Here is a 17,115-nt window from a genome sequence, read left to right as displayed (position 1 = left end):
ACGTTAAATGTGCTGGCACCAGTTAGCCAACAGTATAGCAGAGCAGAGGTCTCTGTCTGTCTGTGTCTGTGTGTTCTGCTCTGACCTCATACAGCTGTAAACAAGAGGAATGTGGCCCCGAGTACTAGTACTTCTTACAGTAGTGTTAACAGTGGTTTTAGCAGCAGAACTTGTAGTCTTTGTGGGAGAAGCAGAAGTAATAGTACTGGTTGTAACAGCAGATGGTTTAGCAGCTGAAGTAGCAGTGGAAGCAACTTTTGCAGTGGCACTGGTAAGTTAAGTACTGAGGCATTTGGGATTAAATTATTAATTTAAAAAAATATGCAGATACATTTGCTGTAGATACAGCGCGCACACGCATACGCATACGCATACACACACACACACACACACACACACACACACACTTACTTTACAGCTAAGGTCTAGTAACAGCCACCTAAGTTTATTTTTCAACAGATTTTAACTTTTATTGTGCACCCACGAATGATCACGGCACTCCTATGCCACTGTTATTGTTAACAATGGTTGCGCAAACTGTAATAAAATGTACTTGCATTTTTAAGTCTTACTGACCATTCAAAGCACTTTAAACTAGTCCTATTATGTTAACATCACACTCTTGCAGCATTTTACTTTGAATGCTTTAATTTAGGGGTGAGTTTCAATAATCGATTTTCCGATTAAAATCGATTTTAGCTTGAATAAAGCGACATCGATTTATTAAAATCCTGAATCAATTTTTAAATATAAAATCGAGACGCCAGACTCTCAGGTTAAACCTGCTCAAAAAATTAAAGGGAACACTTAACACAATGTAACTCCAAGTCAATCACACTTCTGTGAAATCAAACTGTCCACTTAGGAAGCAACACTGATTGACAATCAATTTAACATGCTGTTGTGCAAATGGAACAGACAACAGGTGGAAATTATAGGCAATTAGCAAGACATCCCCAATAAAAGAGTGGTTCTGCAGGTGGTGACCACAGACCACTTCTCAGTACCTATGCTTTCTGGCTGGTGTTTTGTTCACTTTTAAATGCTGGCGGTGATTTCACTCTAGTGGTAGCATGAGACGGAGTCTACAACCCACACAAGTGGCTCAGGTAGTGCAGCTGATCCAGGATGGCACATCAATGCGAGCTGTGGCAAGAAGGTTTGCCGTGTCTGTCAGCGTAGTGTCCAGAGCATGGAGGCGCTACCAGGAGACAGGCCAGTGCATCAGGAGACATGGAGGAATCTGTAGGAGGGCAACAGCCCAGCAGCAGTACTGCTACCTCCACCTTTGTGCAAAGAAGAACAGGAGCAGCCCTGCCAAATGACCACCAACAGGCCACAAATGTGCATGTGTCTGCTCAAACGGTCAGAAACAGACTCCATGAGAGTGGCCTGAGGGCCCGACGTCCACAGGTGGGGGGTTGTGCTTACAGCCCAACACCATGCAGGACGTTTGGCATTTGCCAGAGAACACAAAGATTGGCAACTTCGCCACTGGCGCCCTGTGCTCTTTACAGATGAAAGCAGGTTCAAACTGAGCACATATGACAGACGTGACAGAGTCTGGAGACACCGTGGAGAACGTTCTGCTGCCTGTAACAACCTCCAGCATAACTGGTTTGGCAGTGGGTCCGTAATGGTGTTGGGTGGCATTCCTTTGAGGGGTTGCACAGCCCTCCATGTGCTCGCCAGAGGTAGCCTGACTGCCATTAGGTACGAAGATGAGATCCTCAGACCCTTTATGCTGGTGCAGTTGGCCCTGGGTTCCTCCTAATGCAAGACAATGCTATACCTCATGTGGCTGGAGTGTGTCAGCAGTTCCTGCAAGACGAAGGCATTGATGCTATGGACTGGCCCATCCGTTCCCCAGACCTGAATCCCAGACGGATTCCGCAAAAAGACCCGACGCATCAGAGTCTGTGAGCTGTCGGCTTTCTCACCCGACGGCACGTACACAGGCACGCCGTCGGTGCTGAAAGCCGACAGCTCACAGATTCTGAAGCTGCAGGTTTTGTCACTGTCCAACCAAAACTGACTGAACCAGCACCAAAAGAAGATCAAAACTACGCTTCACATAAACATCGTCATGAATTCCCTCTTACTTGCTTTGCTTCCACCGCTATAAAGATCACAATTTCTGCACAGCTCTCTCTCTCTTTTTCTCTCAGTGTACTTCAAGAACAGTTCCCATCTCAAATCTCTGTTTTCTGTATTATTTGCTTGCTTATTAACCACCAGTGTACCGTTGTTCACAGCACTGTCGGCCGCTGTTTTCTTTTCTTTCTTTTTTTTAAATGACTTCCAACAAGAAAGCCTAATTTCTGCTGTTTAATACCAAAGAAATTTAAACTTTTTTTTTTTTTAAATTATGCCAAATTGCAAAACGCTTAGCTGCGTCTCTAATAAAACCTAACTTTGCTCTGCTTCACTTCAGCACCATCAGGTAATGTTCATGTGTTGATTCTTTGTTTTCTTCTGTTTTTGTTCTACTGCAGAATATTTTTAAGGTTATCTACAATATATGGCCAGGCCAGGAAAATATCCTTCATGTTTTTCTGTGTTTTATCCTCAGTTACTTTGGCACAAAGGCATCTGCTATGATGCTTACACCTCTGATTAGGTCTCACAAGTGTCAGTACTGATAAATGATCAAAATTATAATATTTCTGACTGTCTGAGTCAAAACTGAATCTAATCAAATCGTGTATCGAATCGAATCGGGACTTTTTGAATCAGAATCAAATTGATTCTAGAAATCAGTGATGATACCCACCCCTACTTTAATTACTTTATGCATCACAACTTTTAATGAAATATAATTTACTTAGTTTTAAGAGTTTCAATCATTTGTGATAGTAATCGCATTACTATAATAGCGATATAACGATATATATCGGATGACGATATAAAAACATCTATCGTTTCATTTTACGCTATCGTTTGTTTCGTGGTGTCGCAAAATAAACTGTTTACGGCAATAATTTTTCATCGTTTTGATGGTCACTGTAGTGGCTATATTAATTTCTTAAAGTTCTCTCTTTCTCTTATATTTTATATAACCACACTACGGACAGACAAGCGCCTGTTTTTATGCGTTGTCGTTAGCGTGTCCGCTTGTATATTTACCACATAAACCTTTCACAATAAAGCGCAAGATCCTGTTGAGACTTTTCAAAATAAACTGAATCACGTGAAAGAGCAGATTATTTACGGATGAGAAGTAAAAAAGAACCGTCAGGTGCTAAAAAATAAACCTTAGACTCAAACGTTAGAACAGGCTTTTCCCTGCAGCACGTTGTGTAATAAATACTTACAAAGAAAACAGCGGCCGTTAAAACTTAAGTCTAAAAATGTATAGTTTCATACAGCGTTAAAAAACTCAACTCCAGGTACACGACGCGCAGCTGGAAACACTTCCCGCAAGTCGAGCTGCCCGAGATTCACAGAATTCACAGAAAATGTTAAATTTTTGTGATTTATATCGTTATCGGGACGATAGATGCCTTATATCGGGATATGAGATTTTGGTCATATCGCACAGTCCTATACTATATAATATAATTGCAAAATATCAGATCTAAATTTGGACAATCAGCATTTTCCATAAAGGCAGCCCAACAAGGGACAATGGTTGGAAATTAGCAATAGCTATAGACTATGTTAAACTGGACTGTCCCTTTTAAATAAAGAATTATTACTATTATTATTATTATTGTTATTATTATTTGTCTGATCTTTTCCAGCTCTTGCAGGGTCTCCCTCTTAGTTATCTGTGAATCTCTTTGTCCTCCATTGATATATCACCTAAGGACACCACATGTACCAGGTTACAAAACTTAAGTGGTGTAAGACAAGCTGAAGAGACCACAAAGTGCCTGCCAGCAGTTGAAATGTCACTTTAGGCATGTGCTGTTGGGCAGCGACAGTGAGCATTATGTGCAGGCAGCTCCAGAGTGTCTCTCCTTTAGTGGCTGGAGAAATGTGCACTGCAGCTGGTGACAATAGCTCCTTCAACTAGAAAGGTTGGAGAACTGGTTCATGTGCCTGACCAGAACAAAGACTACCGCTGCAGTTTAAAGCACTGGACTTAGTTGAGAGACAGCTGATTACTGCATTACTATAAATTGTCATTATCAGTTTTCCCACTGTCTCCACAAATACAATGTAATTTGTGCAGTCATTGTGACATTCTGGGACATTTATAGTCGTTATATATTCTGGCTTTTAAGCCAAGAAGACAAAGACGAAATTTTAACTTAATCTTTAAAATAAGGATTCAAGTCCTTAATCACAACATCTCTGAATAAGCACAAATTCAAAACATTCAAATTTAAGAAACTGGATTCCTAGTACATTTACTAATACATTGATGCAATAAAACAAACATGGCATTGTTGAATGAGCGCAGACTTGATGTATAAAATATTACCCAGTGCCAATGTTCATCAGTGAACCTAATCTACTGTCCTTCATCTTCCTCTGCCCCTTGAAAAACAATATTACTATCTCCGAGTGAAGACAGAAAGATGGGCTTTTATCGGAAGAAACCTTATTGTTTCTGTACAGCGCGACACTTGATCTCCTCGCTGACTGTGCAACTGGTATACTAAGACAAAAAAGTTGCTGACTTCATGAAGCAGCAGGTGGGGCGGCACATGGCCTTCCTGCAAGACACAACTTTAGACAGATTGCTTGTGGTAAATTTTCTAGGTCATCATTCATAAAGTACTGAATGATAAAATTATCTTGTACTTTGTCCTTGTGTCTAATGCAAGCAGAGGAAAAGTCTCTAGACAAAGACTGTCCATTTCTCAAGAGGAATGACAAACAGTAAGCATTATTCTCATCCACCTAACACCTCCTCCATCCACATCCATCCATTCATCCATCCGACACATCCTCCTCCAGCTCAGTTCACCTTCTGATTTCTTTCCCATCATGCCCACACGCTGTCAATCCAACGACTCACGAAGCAGGCCATGCGTAGATGTGCTTGTCAGAGATATCTGCATATGTAATTTACCTGTTTATGTGTCTATATCGCTGTATGTGCTTTGAATGCGTTTGATGATCATTACCGTGTGTGTGCGCATGTATACAGACATGCTTACAGTCCAAGCGAGCCCAGCGACAGTTCTATGTCACAAGGCAGAAAACATCAACATGCTGAGTCTGCAGCAAGGCGCCAGTCACCAGGGAAACAATTCAGACAGACACACACGCACACAGTCAGCCAAAACACATCGTCTGAAAAGCACCAGCAAAACAAGTCATCTAAAACGCTGCAGTCGTAAACACAAAATTAAAGGCCGCCTTCGCACTCATCGTAACCGGAGCGGTTTAATTAAGCTCTGTAACACTTACTCCTTCACCTAGTGTTTTCATTTTTTAAGGCAGGTGAGAACTACTGGACCATACAAAACATCTGACTGCGATATGTGAGCTACCGTTTCTTTTTGGAAACATTTAAAAACATATTTTTGTAAACAAGCAAGTATACGTTAGCATTAGACAGACTAGTAGTTCCTAAACCTTACACAACAAAACCATGGGCTGAGCCAAAAATGATGCCACTGTTGAGCTCTGCAGATAAACATCTGGGAAATTGTAATGCAAAGATCTGCAGACAAGTTAATCTTGCATAAAAACATCCTCCCAGCTTTCCTCCTTCCTTGCGTCAAAATACAATAAAGCAGTTAAACAGACAGGTAGGTAAATTCAAATCTACACAAATCAGACCAAAGGCTGCCCAGATGATATTTACATTTTAAATCCCTGATAAGCTTTAGTCTGTAACACTTTCCTTACCTTTTTGGCAATGATTGGAGTTCCAGCAACGGTAGTTATAATTGTTGTTGAACATGGTCTTGCTGCACTGGGGGTTGTTCTCCATGATACCAGGGCAAACATCACTGCACTCCTTCGACTGCTTGTTTCCAGCAATGTAATTGTTGAATTCTGCATCCATGATGAGGGACCAGTCAATGGAGTCCAGGTAACAGAGCTCAGGGTTTTTCTCAATACGGATGGCTCCACGGGTGATGTTCCTCAGGTTGTACAGGCCGATGTCCTTCAGGCTGGTCATCTCGAAAATCACCAGGGCGTAGTTGTAGAAGAGGTTACGACCATGAATGACAGTGAGGTTGGGAAAGAGCGTGCTCAGACTGTCCAGGCCGGATACCCGGAATAACAGCAGGTAGTCTGTGATCATGGTCAGCTTGGGGAAGCTGAGGGAGCGGAAGACTTCCTGGTTGTTGATGTTGTTGTTTTTGTCGCCAATGAGGAGGATCTGCAAGTAGCCCTCCACCACTGTGCAGTTCTCCAGACGCCTGAATTCAGTGATGTCATTGCCAATATCAATGTTGGGTCCACAGACTGCAGGGGAGGAGAAAAAACAAAAACAAAAAAAACCCAAAATAAAACATAGGTCAGTATCAGTTACATCGAAAAGTAAATATGTAACACCTCAGGTATTTCACTGCTATATAATACAGCTGCTCAACTGCAGCAAAAGGCATGCTCCCAGTATTTTTGATTATTTATTATTTTACCATCATGCCAATAACAAAATTGTAAAAAAAAAAAAAAAAAAAAAAATGAATCTTATTGCAGGGAATTTCCTTGAATGTTAAATATAAATCAAATGAAAAACATGAGTGAGGTGGTTGTCCCAGTCTGAACCATGAAAACATCTCTTAGTAATCAGAGCAGCTGAGCCATCTAGAGAAAAACGGAACTTCAACAACCTTTAAGTCTTTCCATAACTTAACTTACAAAAACATTGCGAGTTTTACATCGATATAAATCGATATTACATAGATATGGTTGACCAGGTCAAAACTAAACTGGGAGTGACTCTGGGCTTTCAAGGACAAAAAGGCACTGCTGAGAGATGCAAAGAAGTCCCTCTGATTATAACAAGATAGAAAATGAGGTTTGTGTCAGAATTAATGCAAAAAAAAAAAAAAAAAAAAGCAAGTTTTATCCCAGCTTCTTCTTTTTTTAAGAATATTTAGCAGAAGCCACAATTGCAACTAAAGCTGTATTGTGTCCTTTAATTTAAAGTTCTGGTTAGGAACCAGAACAATTTCGTCTTTACAATTGCATTCTCGGCTAAATCAAAACGGTCCTGCCTGATCTTTAGAAGCTAGACAACAAAACCTTGTTTAAAAATGATGGAGAATTCATAACTCATGGGCCCACCCTTAGCAATAAATAGCTGTTAAGAATATCAGTGGTTTCCTGCTCTGCAATAGCGATACCTAAAGGTTTATCCAGTACATTTTTTAAATATTGACAGTACATTTGAGCCGTGCTGTTGCTGACAGAACGTGTTTGCCTTGCAGCTCTCATTTCAATGGCAACTTAACATGGTGTGACAAAGTAAACACTTGAGTCACGTTCGATCCAAGCTTAGGTTAACAATGCAATAAAGTTTTGATTGCTCTGCTTTCAGACTGTTGTTACACTTGTAGTATGTAGTTTCGCTGTATGTTTTTATCAACCCTTCGTAACGCATCAACATCAAAGGGTTAGAAACTATTCGACTATAAAAGACATCGTACATAAAACATGTACACCGTGTCAGTTGATCAAATACATTATGTGATAAAATAACTTGTCAAACAAAGGACATAATTAATGATGACAAGGTTTTACAAGTACTGTAGTAACATAACTCTTCATGAAACAAGAGTCTGGAACTACGTGAGGTGAAGCTGTGCTTCAGACCAACAGAATCATGATGACAATGCCAAAAACCTGTATTTAGCAGTTATAATGTTTATGACTTTCAAGATTTTTTTAATCAGCTGCAAAAATATGTCATCATTTCCATCTGCAACACTGTGTGTTGCACAGTGAACTTTGTATTTTGTACTATGACTTTACCTTGTCTGTGAATGTGCATTCAAGGTGTACGGATTTTATAATCCATAATTTTGTAATGGTGTTCCTTCTTGGCCAGCTGTACCTTGACCAACAGATTTTAATCTCAAGAGAAGTCCTTGTTTAATAAAAGTGAAATGAAATAAAAATAAAACCTAAAGTAGCAAGAAATTACTACAAAAAGGCAGTTTTAAATACTTTTATAGGCATTTATTGCCACTTTTGATGCTTCCTGAGATGAGATGTGACAGTCTGTGGAAACCTTTGGTCAACATGTGTGTGTTGAGTATGTTGTGCAAGGTACATCTAGAAACTTGAAGATTGAGTTCAAGGATGATGTGGTCCTACCCATGAGTACATGAAGTAGGGCGCTAGAAGTAGGTGGGCCAAGGTGGTGAAGTTAGTGTGACTAATGACAAACTGGGCATCCTTTGTACTTCTGTTCTTTTTCTTGGCAATCATCTGGGTATACAATGCCCCTTTCCCACTATACACACAGTCTTTTTTTATTTAAATGTATTGGTATCTTTCCATATAAGGTTTATTTATCTAGACATTTTTATATTTTATGTGAAGGCAATAGAAGAAGGACTAACTGATGTCAGTGGGATGTACAACTGTCTCTCAAACTCCTTGTGAGACGTGCACATTTTCCACATAGCTGAAGATGACAACTAACCAACAACTCATTCAAGAGCAGCTGAAAGCAACGACCTTTAGCAACTGCTAATTACCCTTCCTCAGGTGCACCTATAAAAACCTTTCACAACTTCTAGATACATCTTGGTGACCCAAACATTCTGCCATCTGAACAAAACGGGGAGTGAGCAAGGAACTTGTAGGAAAAAGTTAGGAGATAAGAGTAACAGGTTATATCCTCTGAGGGCACACTGACAATAATGGCGATCCATCCAGTGATCAGTTTCCTTCACCACTGTCTTCTGGGTCACCCCATTTTTTACCTAATTTGTGTGTCCTTGTTTAATTTCAGTGCGGTGTCACAGCATTTAATGCATTTTGGACTCATATGCGTCCTTACCAGTTTCTCAAGTAGTTTCACCTTGTGTATGTGAGAGGGGAGAGGGATAAAGTAGAGCACACAGAGCTGTAGTGCATAAGAGAATAGTGCAAGTTCCCCTTAGCTTGTTAGCCTTTGACAAAAGTTTCCCAACAAGTGTCATTTAGCTCTAAAACAAAGATGGATCCCTAATGCCTCTAACCCCCTAAAAGCCATGATCCATGTCTCGCCCTTTAGTATTCACTACATACACTAAGATGTAGTGAACTACATTAAAAGTATTATAACTATTAGAAGTATTTGCCAAGGGCAGAAGTGAAATGTTAGGGCTTTTGAGCAAAGTACAGACAACAAAGGACAGCTGCCAGCCCCTCTGATGAGAACTAATTGCAAAAACATGCATTTATGTACTTTTATGTTCAGTGTAAAAATAGATTTGTTCACATTTGTTTTCTTTTTAACCACTTGAGAAGTATTTTATTTACTGAGGCAGTCAGTGGGTTGATTCTTTTTAGACAAAGACAACCTCTAAACCAAACAAACTACAAAGTGAAGGATTTAAAAGAGGCACTGTGCTGAAATCTATGTGGAATAAAACCGAACCAGCATGAGGTATAGTTTGGCAAAACAGGTGATGATCGGTAGACTGATATTGCCTTTCCAACTTTTCCTCTCACTTTGTGTGCACAATACTTAGCCTCAAGCCCCACAGCACCCACAGAAACGCGGAGGCCATTATCACACATCACTGTGAGGAGGATTTAGACTTCAAAAAGCTGGAGGGCACTGAGTCATGGAAAACTCACACCAACCAGCTAACAGGTTGTCACACTGCTACTTACTTTACTGCTGGTCTATAAAGTTTTACTGTACGAAAGCAACACTGAGAGGGGGAGATCGTACATTCCCAGAAAAAGAACTATTGTTTTCTGAGTTAATACATTTTGTGGTTAAACATTAGGTCTGGTGCTACTTAAGACTAGAAAGGAGAGTTTTGTGTTGTTCTGTTTTTTGTAATCTACCATAAAAGCAAAGGTATAGCTATAACAAATGCATTGTTTCATTTTAAATATCCCTTCAGTTTTCTAACAAATCATGTTTTATGTATGATTATCATAAAGAGTAGACAGACGGTGCGCTACAAAGTGATACTGAATAAATAACCCCAGCAAATGGCTCTCTGCAAAATGTCACAGGATCAGCTACAGACAGTACCGCCGATACCAAAATATAGAACTCTACAAAACATATGTGGTGTTTCTTCGCTCCTATTGAGGTGGAACAAAGTTTAATTTAGAAAAGAACACCATGAACCTTTCTGCTGGCAGAATGTCTTCCCAAACCACTCAATGCAGTTTAGTGGCATAGAATAATGTAATATTGGCAACACTGCAATAACACAGTGTTCCAGGTTTTACTCTGACAATAACTAATCCTTTACCTTTGAATGAGGACATATATTTAAAGTTGAAATCACCCAAAATTGAAAAACTTTGCAATGAAACCAGATCCAAGAAAATATGGATTTTCTGGATTTTTAATTCCTCAACTGAACAAATGCTCAGAGGTCATTAAAATCATTGTATGACACCATCACAATGCAAACTGCAGGCAAGTGATAAAATCAGAGCAAGAGCGTTACTTCCCTCCAACTGTAAGCCAACTACTTGTTGATAAAGATGGGTAATATTCCTGCTAATCTTAAAAAAAAAAAAAAAGACAGAAAAAAAAAAAAGAGTACTTTTCACTTTGGATTATTAAGCTTTCCAAAATATGTTGGAAAATATATTAGTGACAATGTCATCCTACGTGACGTTTACAAAAGACTTGCCAATACAAGGGTACAAGTGAAACCAACATCTCCTGGATACAAACCATGAGCTACACACGGAGCTGGAGGAAGTAAATACCTGAACTGAATTTGATTTTTTTTCTTTAATTTTGATTTTTAGTTCTGTTTCAGTTAGTTTGAGTAGCTGGCTTCCTGTTTATTGTTTGAAAATGTTTCAGTTGTAGTTCAGCTTTTCATCAGTTTCAATGTTAATTTTTATAATCCCTATTTTAAGCTCTTATCTATCACAGTCATGATGATTGGTCCACATATAAGGCAAAGAGTCTGCATTTCATATTTTCAGCCATTTGATGAATACAAATTTATTAAAGCTTATGTAAATTAAACCCCACTAAAAAAATTATAATGAGCTGAGGTCAAAACCTCCTTTTTAATGCAGGAAAAATCTGTGGTGGTTTACTGCACATGTACACAAGACTGGTCAATGTACAGTATGTGTACGGTAAAGGCACCAACCCTGTTAACTTATTTGACGGACATATACAATCTATGACAATCTGATAGATAGTTTCTAAACTTAAAGTAAAAAGACTATTTTCTTTATCTTCCAGTTTTAGTGGAAACACTGTGCTTCCCTTAGTGTGTAGAGTTTAAGACCTCTCTAGGCAGGGCTTGAGAGCCCTTGGTGTGATTTAGAGCAGGAAGCGTGCTGCATGATCGTTATGTCTTTCTCTGTAATCTACTTGTCAGCAGGCTTCAGTGAGCCGCATACCTGCTAATACACTTCCAACACCCAGGACTGTAAAAAGACACACTGCCTGGTGACGTTACATCACCACAGGCGGCCTCATCAGTTCACCCTCTGTGGCCTCACTGCAGCACCAGCAAAGCCATCTTTCATGGGAACTGCTCCCATCCCGCTTGTGAAAAACAAAAGCTCGTGATCAAAATGTATGTTGTGCGCATCGGCTAAGTGAAAATACCAATAGCAGGTGTAGCAGCTTAATAACTCCCCCTCCCTCTCCTTCCACACTGACAGATTTTAAACAGCTGAGTACACAAGCCTATCTCTGCAGCTCTGATGAGCTTCCAGATCACATATTTACTTTTGATAACCTTTTCCGAGCCGCCTGCAGCATCCAGACTGTCCACAGACAATCAGAGGAAATCCACTAGAAGCTCCATGAGACAAGAAATAGGAAGCAATACAGGCCTCTGAGCTGGTGCTTCAAACGCTGCCACTAGACTGCAGCAAGTCTGTTTACTCCTCGTTTCCGTCCCGTTAGTGACAGACTGCCTGAGGGGCAAGCGTAGTCATAAATACTTTTCCACATGAGAGGCAAGGTGAGAAGAAACGTGATGGAAAGCTTTAGGAAAGAGATCACCGGTGACAGATAAAACTTGTTTGGGGTAATGTAAAAGCTCTGTCTGCAGCAGGACTTAATCAGAGCGGTGTGCTACCAATTAAGATTAAGGTGTTGCAAGGGTATGTCAAGCTTAAAATCAGAGTTTTATGTATATTATTTTATTTCGTTTTTATGGCTCTCTTTTTACCTGGTTAGTAACTAATGCCTAGCACATAGCCTTGTTCAGAGTTTTGGTTTAACATCAGCTGAAAGCACCACCTTTTCACCCTTACTTTTAATCTTTAGCATGCTCTAAGTGTGATACGGACAATCTATTCTGTTCATTCAAAGAATACATTATATGCAACCTTTTGAGCCGTGTCTAATTATTATCACATAAAGAAGCACTGCAGAAAAGGTACAGCAGTGCAAAATGGAGCAGTAATAGGAATTTACATGCACTAAGCTGATGATACAGAAAATAAATGTTATGTGTGATATTAATCTGCTGCTTTTAAGTCTGTTTTACACACCTGGAATTGCAGCCAACAGAACACAGGAAAAAAAATGAATCGATCTATTTGTAGGATATAACAAATAATTTGGCAACTAAAGTGATTTCCACGTATCCATTATGCTTGAATTATGCCTGGGAAATCTATGCCATAACTTACGACAAATCAGAAACCCCTCTTGACCCAATGCATAAACTTCCACATAACCCGACATGCACCTGACAAATGACTGGTTACAGCGTAGTGTTAACAGAAGATTCCAGTTACATCATAAGTTACGATACAAGTTACAGCATAAGTTCCAACTTCTGGTTACATTGTCAGACTGTCAGTGCTTCGCATGTTTGTGTTTGTTTTTTATTTATTTGCATTTCTTTCTACTCTGCTTTCATCCTCTTTCCTGTCCAAACCCACTTTTCAATCATCACCTGTCTCATCTACCTGTCATCACCGTCAGGCTGTGTGCTTTTGTTTTATGCACAACTGCGTGCAAGCACACCATATCCAAAATCCTTCATATTGCAAAAACCAAACACCTAAGCAAAGGCAGTAACCTGAAATCCACTTCAGACCTGACTGTCATTTAACTGGATCAATTTTAAAGTTTGAGTGCTAATTTGCAGCTTTCTCATTAGACATTAAAATCCAGAACCCAGAGCCCTCTGAATGTAAAAATAAATATATTTATGCATGAATTCACAAGATTTATGATTGCGCTCTTCCTAATGTCGGATGTGCCTCTGATTTATTTAAATATCCTACTGCTGAGTTTTTTTATAACCTTTTTCTCTTATAATTTCTGATTGGCTTAAATGACTGAACAAGACATCGAACACACCTTCTTTATATGAACATTGAACATGCACAGAGTTTGAAGTAGGAGGTTTAGGGTAACCAAAAACATTATACCTGTTATCTCCAACTGGGTTTTTAGATTCTGTCAAACTAGCTAACACAAAGAAAGCCCTGCTATGCAGAACTTGCTTCATAGTACACCCTTCATGCCAGATGAACTTCAGTGCCATCTGATACTGTAAATCAGTAAAAAGGCTCAAAGTTAAGCCACACAAGGAACCTTTACACAGCTCCACACCAGAGTAAGAATAAATGCAGGACTTCGATGGGAGAACCTCTCTGCAGCTCTCAGGTTTGTCCTGTAACCAAAACCCCATAACACACAGTTCACAAGCTCCTCAGTCTTTCCAATCAACAGAACTTGGTCTGTGTTGCTTGTGAATGTACTTTGGCTTGTTCTATTTTAAAACCCAGACCCTGGTTAAAAACCCACCTAACCCAGCCCTCCCCAGCACGTCACCATGAATGGGATGAATCGGGAAGCCCAGTTTACAGTTTAGCTGGAAACATGGAAACGTTTCAGATGGCAACACATAAAAAAGAAATGTAGGAATATAAATTTATAGACGATTTAACTGCATCAGATTAAAAGGTTTACAAGCTGACAGAAGTCGTAAGGTTTATGTGCTCAACCGAGTTTTATTTATTGCGAAAAATCCATGCAGTCTGATTAGCGCTCCTTAAAGTGCTATCAACTTTTCATTAAAAAATATAATAAAAAAAGACCCCACAATATTCTAATATTCTTATCTGTGGCCTCTTGTCGCTCAAATGATTTGTGTCTGGTATTCATGAAAGCATTTCCAAGGTCAAGGTATCCCCAGGTTTGTTTGACAAAGGAGAATAAATGACTGTACAGCGAGAGGGAAAAAACAAAAAACCTGCATTAGTTTCACTCAGCCCCGAGGGAACATTACAAAAAATTACAACCTATATTGTGAATAACATGCACACAAAACATTGCCTAACTGAATGTAAGGGCCGTGTTTAAACCAAGTCAGTTTCAGGTGGACGCGGTTTTCCTGGAAAACTTGAAACGTTAACGAAATATAATATGTTTACAGGAAATAAATGCTTGGGTGTGCTGCTTCTTTTTATCCTCTAAATGTGATATATGATAAGCTATATAAAAGGTGAGATCTTGTTTGTTTTTCTTACCTGAATGTGAAAATATTATTTCTCAATTTTAGGGTCAAACTTAAAAAATTACATTTTAAAATTCCTAATATCCCACTTTTTTGATGGGGTTTTATATTGGCATACCTCCACTCTGTTTGTTCTGATTCATCATGCTATGAGTCACAGCGATGTATTTAAAAACAAACTAAATGAATAGTCATAACGCTGACTCATGTTTGTTATGTAGTTAGAAAAGCCAAGTAAAATATTAAAACGATCTATTATAATCACACACACACACAAAAAGTTTTCACCAAGAGTTAAAATTATATTTCCTTTTGTCTCATAAAAATATTTCAAGGTGTAAAGCGCAAATTCCATGCAATAAGATAAGTGTCAGATAGAACAAGATAAAGTTTAGTTATTCCAAAGTTGGAAAATTGCCTCTAAAATAAATTCGACATAACAAACTAGCTTACATATGTAGAAAGCCCCCAAAAATCTCTCAGTGACTTAAAAGCCCATTTTGAAATTAAAATAAATAAAACAACTTAAGATAAATAAATATATACACCGCAAATCGAATGTAGAAAAGTAAATCATGATCTATTAGACCCAAATAATGCAAAACTATAGTGAAACCATAAGTGACATTCCATATTTTTTTTCGTTTCTAGTAACAACACACCTGTTTTCCACTTTAAATGCATAAAAATAATGTGCAAATAGCGGAAAAAACACTCTGCTTACACAGTGCAGTATTACATGTGCGATATTTACAGTAAAACACAGTTTTTCGGGTTAACAAAATGACCCTTTTCCTCGTGTTTGAACACTAACGAAGCATGGAAAAACACAGTTTGCCCGTGTGTGTAGTAGCGTAGAGAGGCATTACTTACTTTCTGCGGTGGCGGGCCGGAGGCAGGACGAAAGACCCAGCATCAGACCCCAAAACAAGGTCAAGCGGCTCCTTTCCTTTCGAGACCTCATCCCCGAATGAGTGAATCACACTTTAAATCCTGTAAATAAATATGCTGTGGGAAGGAAACGTGGGGAAAACCCAGTCAGAGTTATCAAAACGCCTTTTAAGCTCCAGCCAGCACCTTTTAGCTGTTAGCCGGCTAATGGAGCTAATAGCTACTACAAACAGGCTAGCAGGATTGCACTCTCACGTTTCCTAACGGGAGTCCAGTCGTGCTCCAAAAAAAAATAAAATTAAAAAAAATAGAGAGAGAGCGATATCACCGATTTAGTCCCGAGGTCAGAAAATGTGTATTCATAGTTATTCTTCTCTTGGATAGCGCCGCACTGGAGAGTATAAGACCACTGTATCTAAACTAGCGGCGGGGATTCCTCTGTAATCCGCATCTTCACACTCCATATCTGGAGGAAAAACCGTTCGCCGTCCCGCTGCTGTTGCTGGAGGATCCTCAGGAGGCAGAAAACGGGTCAAACCTCCCCTAAAATTGGGATGGACCGAGATTGATTGGGGCATACAGTAACATATTCCACTTGTACAGTGCCCCGTTAAGTAAACGACACGGCGTTTGTTTCGAAATATCCAGGATAAAATCTGGCTTCAGACCGCAGCCTCCTTCTTCTCCTCCTCCTCCTCCTCAGCCGCTCATCATGCACACACGCACCGCGTTGTTGTGGTAATTCACCTTCATACCAGCGGGCTAAAATGAATATTTGACCTTTTTGCTGCGGTTGAGGTCAAATTCTTTGGTTTTCTAACGCCCTCGGTCGATAGATAAGTAAGCGGTTCGCGCAGTTACATGGAATAACTCACAGGTACACACACACAGTCTCCTTCGGTCAGTCTGCAGTCTGCCGTGTTAGCCGTAAACACGGCGCCATGCGTACAGATCGTATATGCATCGTGTGATGAATCACTCCGCCTCGGTGAAAGAGGGCGTCGCTCTTACTGCAGTTTAGCCACCATGGAGAGCAGTTACCATAGTGACTGCTGTGGCGCTCATTGGGAGAAATCCTCAGTTTTTAACAGTTTCGAGCATCTTTGGTCGACTTAAGCGTAAAACTACATACACTGCACACCCTATCGGATTATTTTAAGTGCATAATATCCACACAAGGCGTGTTCGCTACGCTATCATTCTCATCAAACACGGCAGCAGGGATTATAAGGAATAGCGGGTCTCTGAAGAAAAATGGCTTTACAGGGGGATGCAATTATTCGTTGGAGCTTCTATTTAAAAATCGGATGGAAAAATGTAAACAGAGTGAGACCTCTCGTCACCTCTCGGGGCACCGCCGTAGCGACTACCTTTACGATGATTAGGTATGAAGGAAATCAGGGATACTGATCCAGGATCAGGATTGTTTTCCGCTCAAAAAACACAATGACCGTGTCTGTCTGCACGATTGCAGGGGTGTAGTTGTAAAGGGGGTGCGCAAAAGTGCACCCCCCTTTTTTTAACAGTGGCGTGCCAACAATTTGTGACCAAGACAGTGCAATATGACACAAATGTAATAATTTACAGAAACGGTATCTTACCAAAGGCTGGACTCGGACTGCAAATATGATACTTGTTAACTGGCTTATACATTTAGCATCCGTTT

General features: G+C 39.8%; 1 protein-coding gene across 2 annotated transcripts in view; it reads right to left on the bottom strand.

The window, feature by feature from the left end:
* Nucleotides 1–16,416, bottom strand: part of igf1rb (insulin-like growth factor 1b receptor) — a 57,482-nt gene extending 41,066 nt beyond the window's left edge. Inside the window, exons 1-3 of one of the 2 annotated variants that reach the window (XM_087846144.1) lie at nucleotides 16,325–16,416; nucleotides 15,432–15,566; nucleotides 5,809–6,375 (exon numbers count right to left, since the gene is read on the bottom strand). In XM_087846144.1, the coding sequence (XP_087702270.1) occupies nucleotides 5,809–6,375; nucleotides 15,432–15,522 (658 nt within the window). In that variant the 5' untranslated portion in view covers nucleotides 15,523–15,566; nucleotides 16,325–16,416. The other variant, XM_087846114.1, reaches the window with a different exon arrangement.
* Nucleotides 16,417–17,115: the final 699 nt, after the last annotated feature.

The sequence above is a fragment of the Neolamprologus brichardi genome, chromosome 1 (assembly GCF_056152115.1).
Source record: "Neolamprologus brichardi isolate AB-2024 chromosome 1, ASM5615211v1, whole genome shotgun sequence".
Taxonomy (NCBI): Eukaryota; Metazoa; Chordata; class Actinopteri; order Cichliformes; family Cichlidae; genus Neolamprologus; species Neolamprologus brichardi.
Note: the sequence above shows the minus strand (reverse complement) of the source record. Positions and strands in the feature narration are given on the sequence as shown.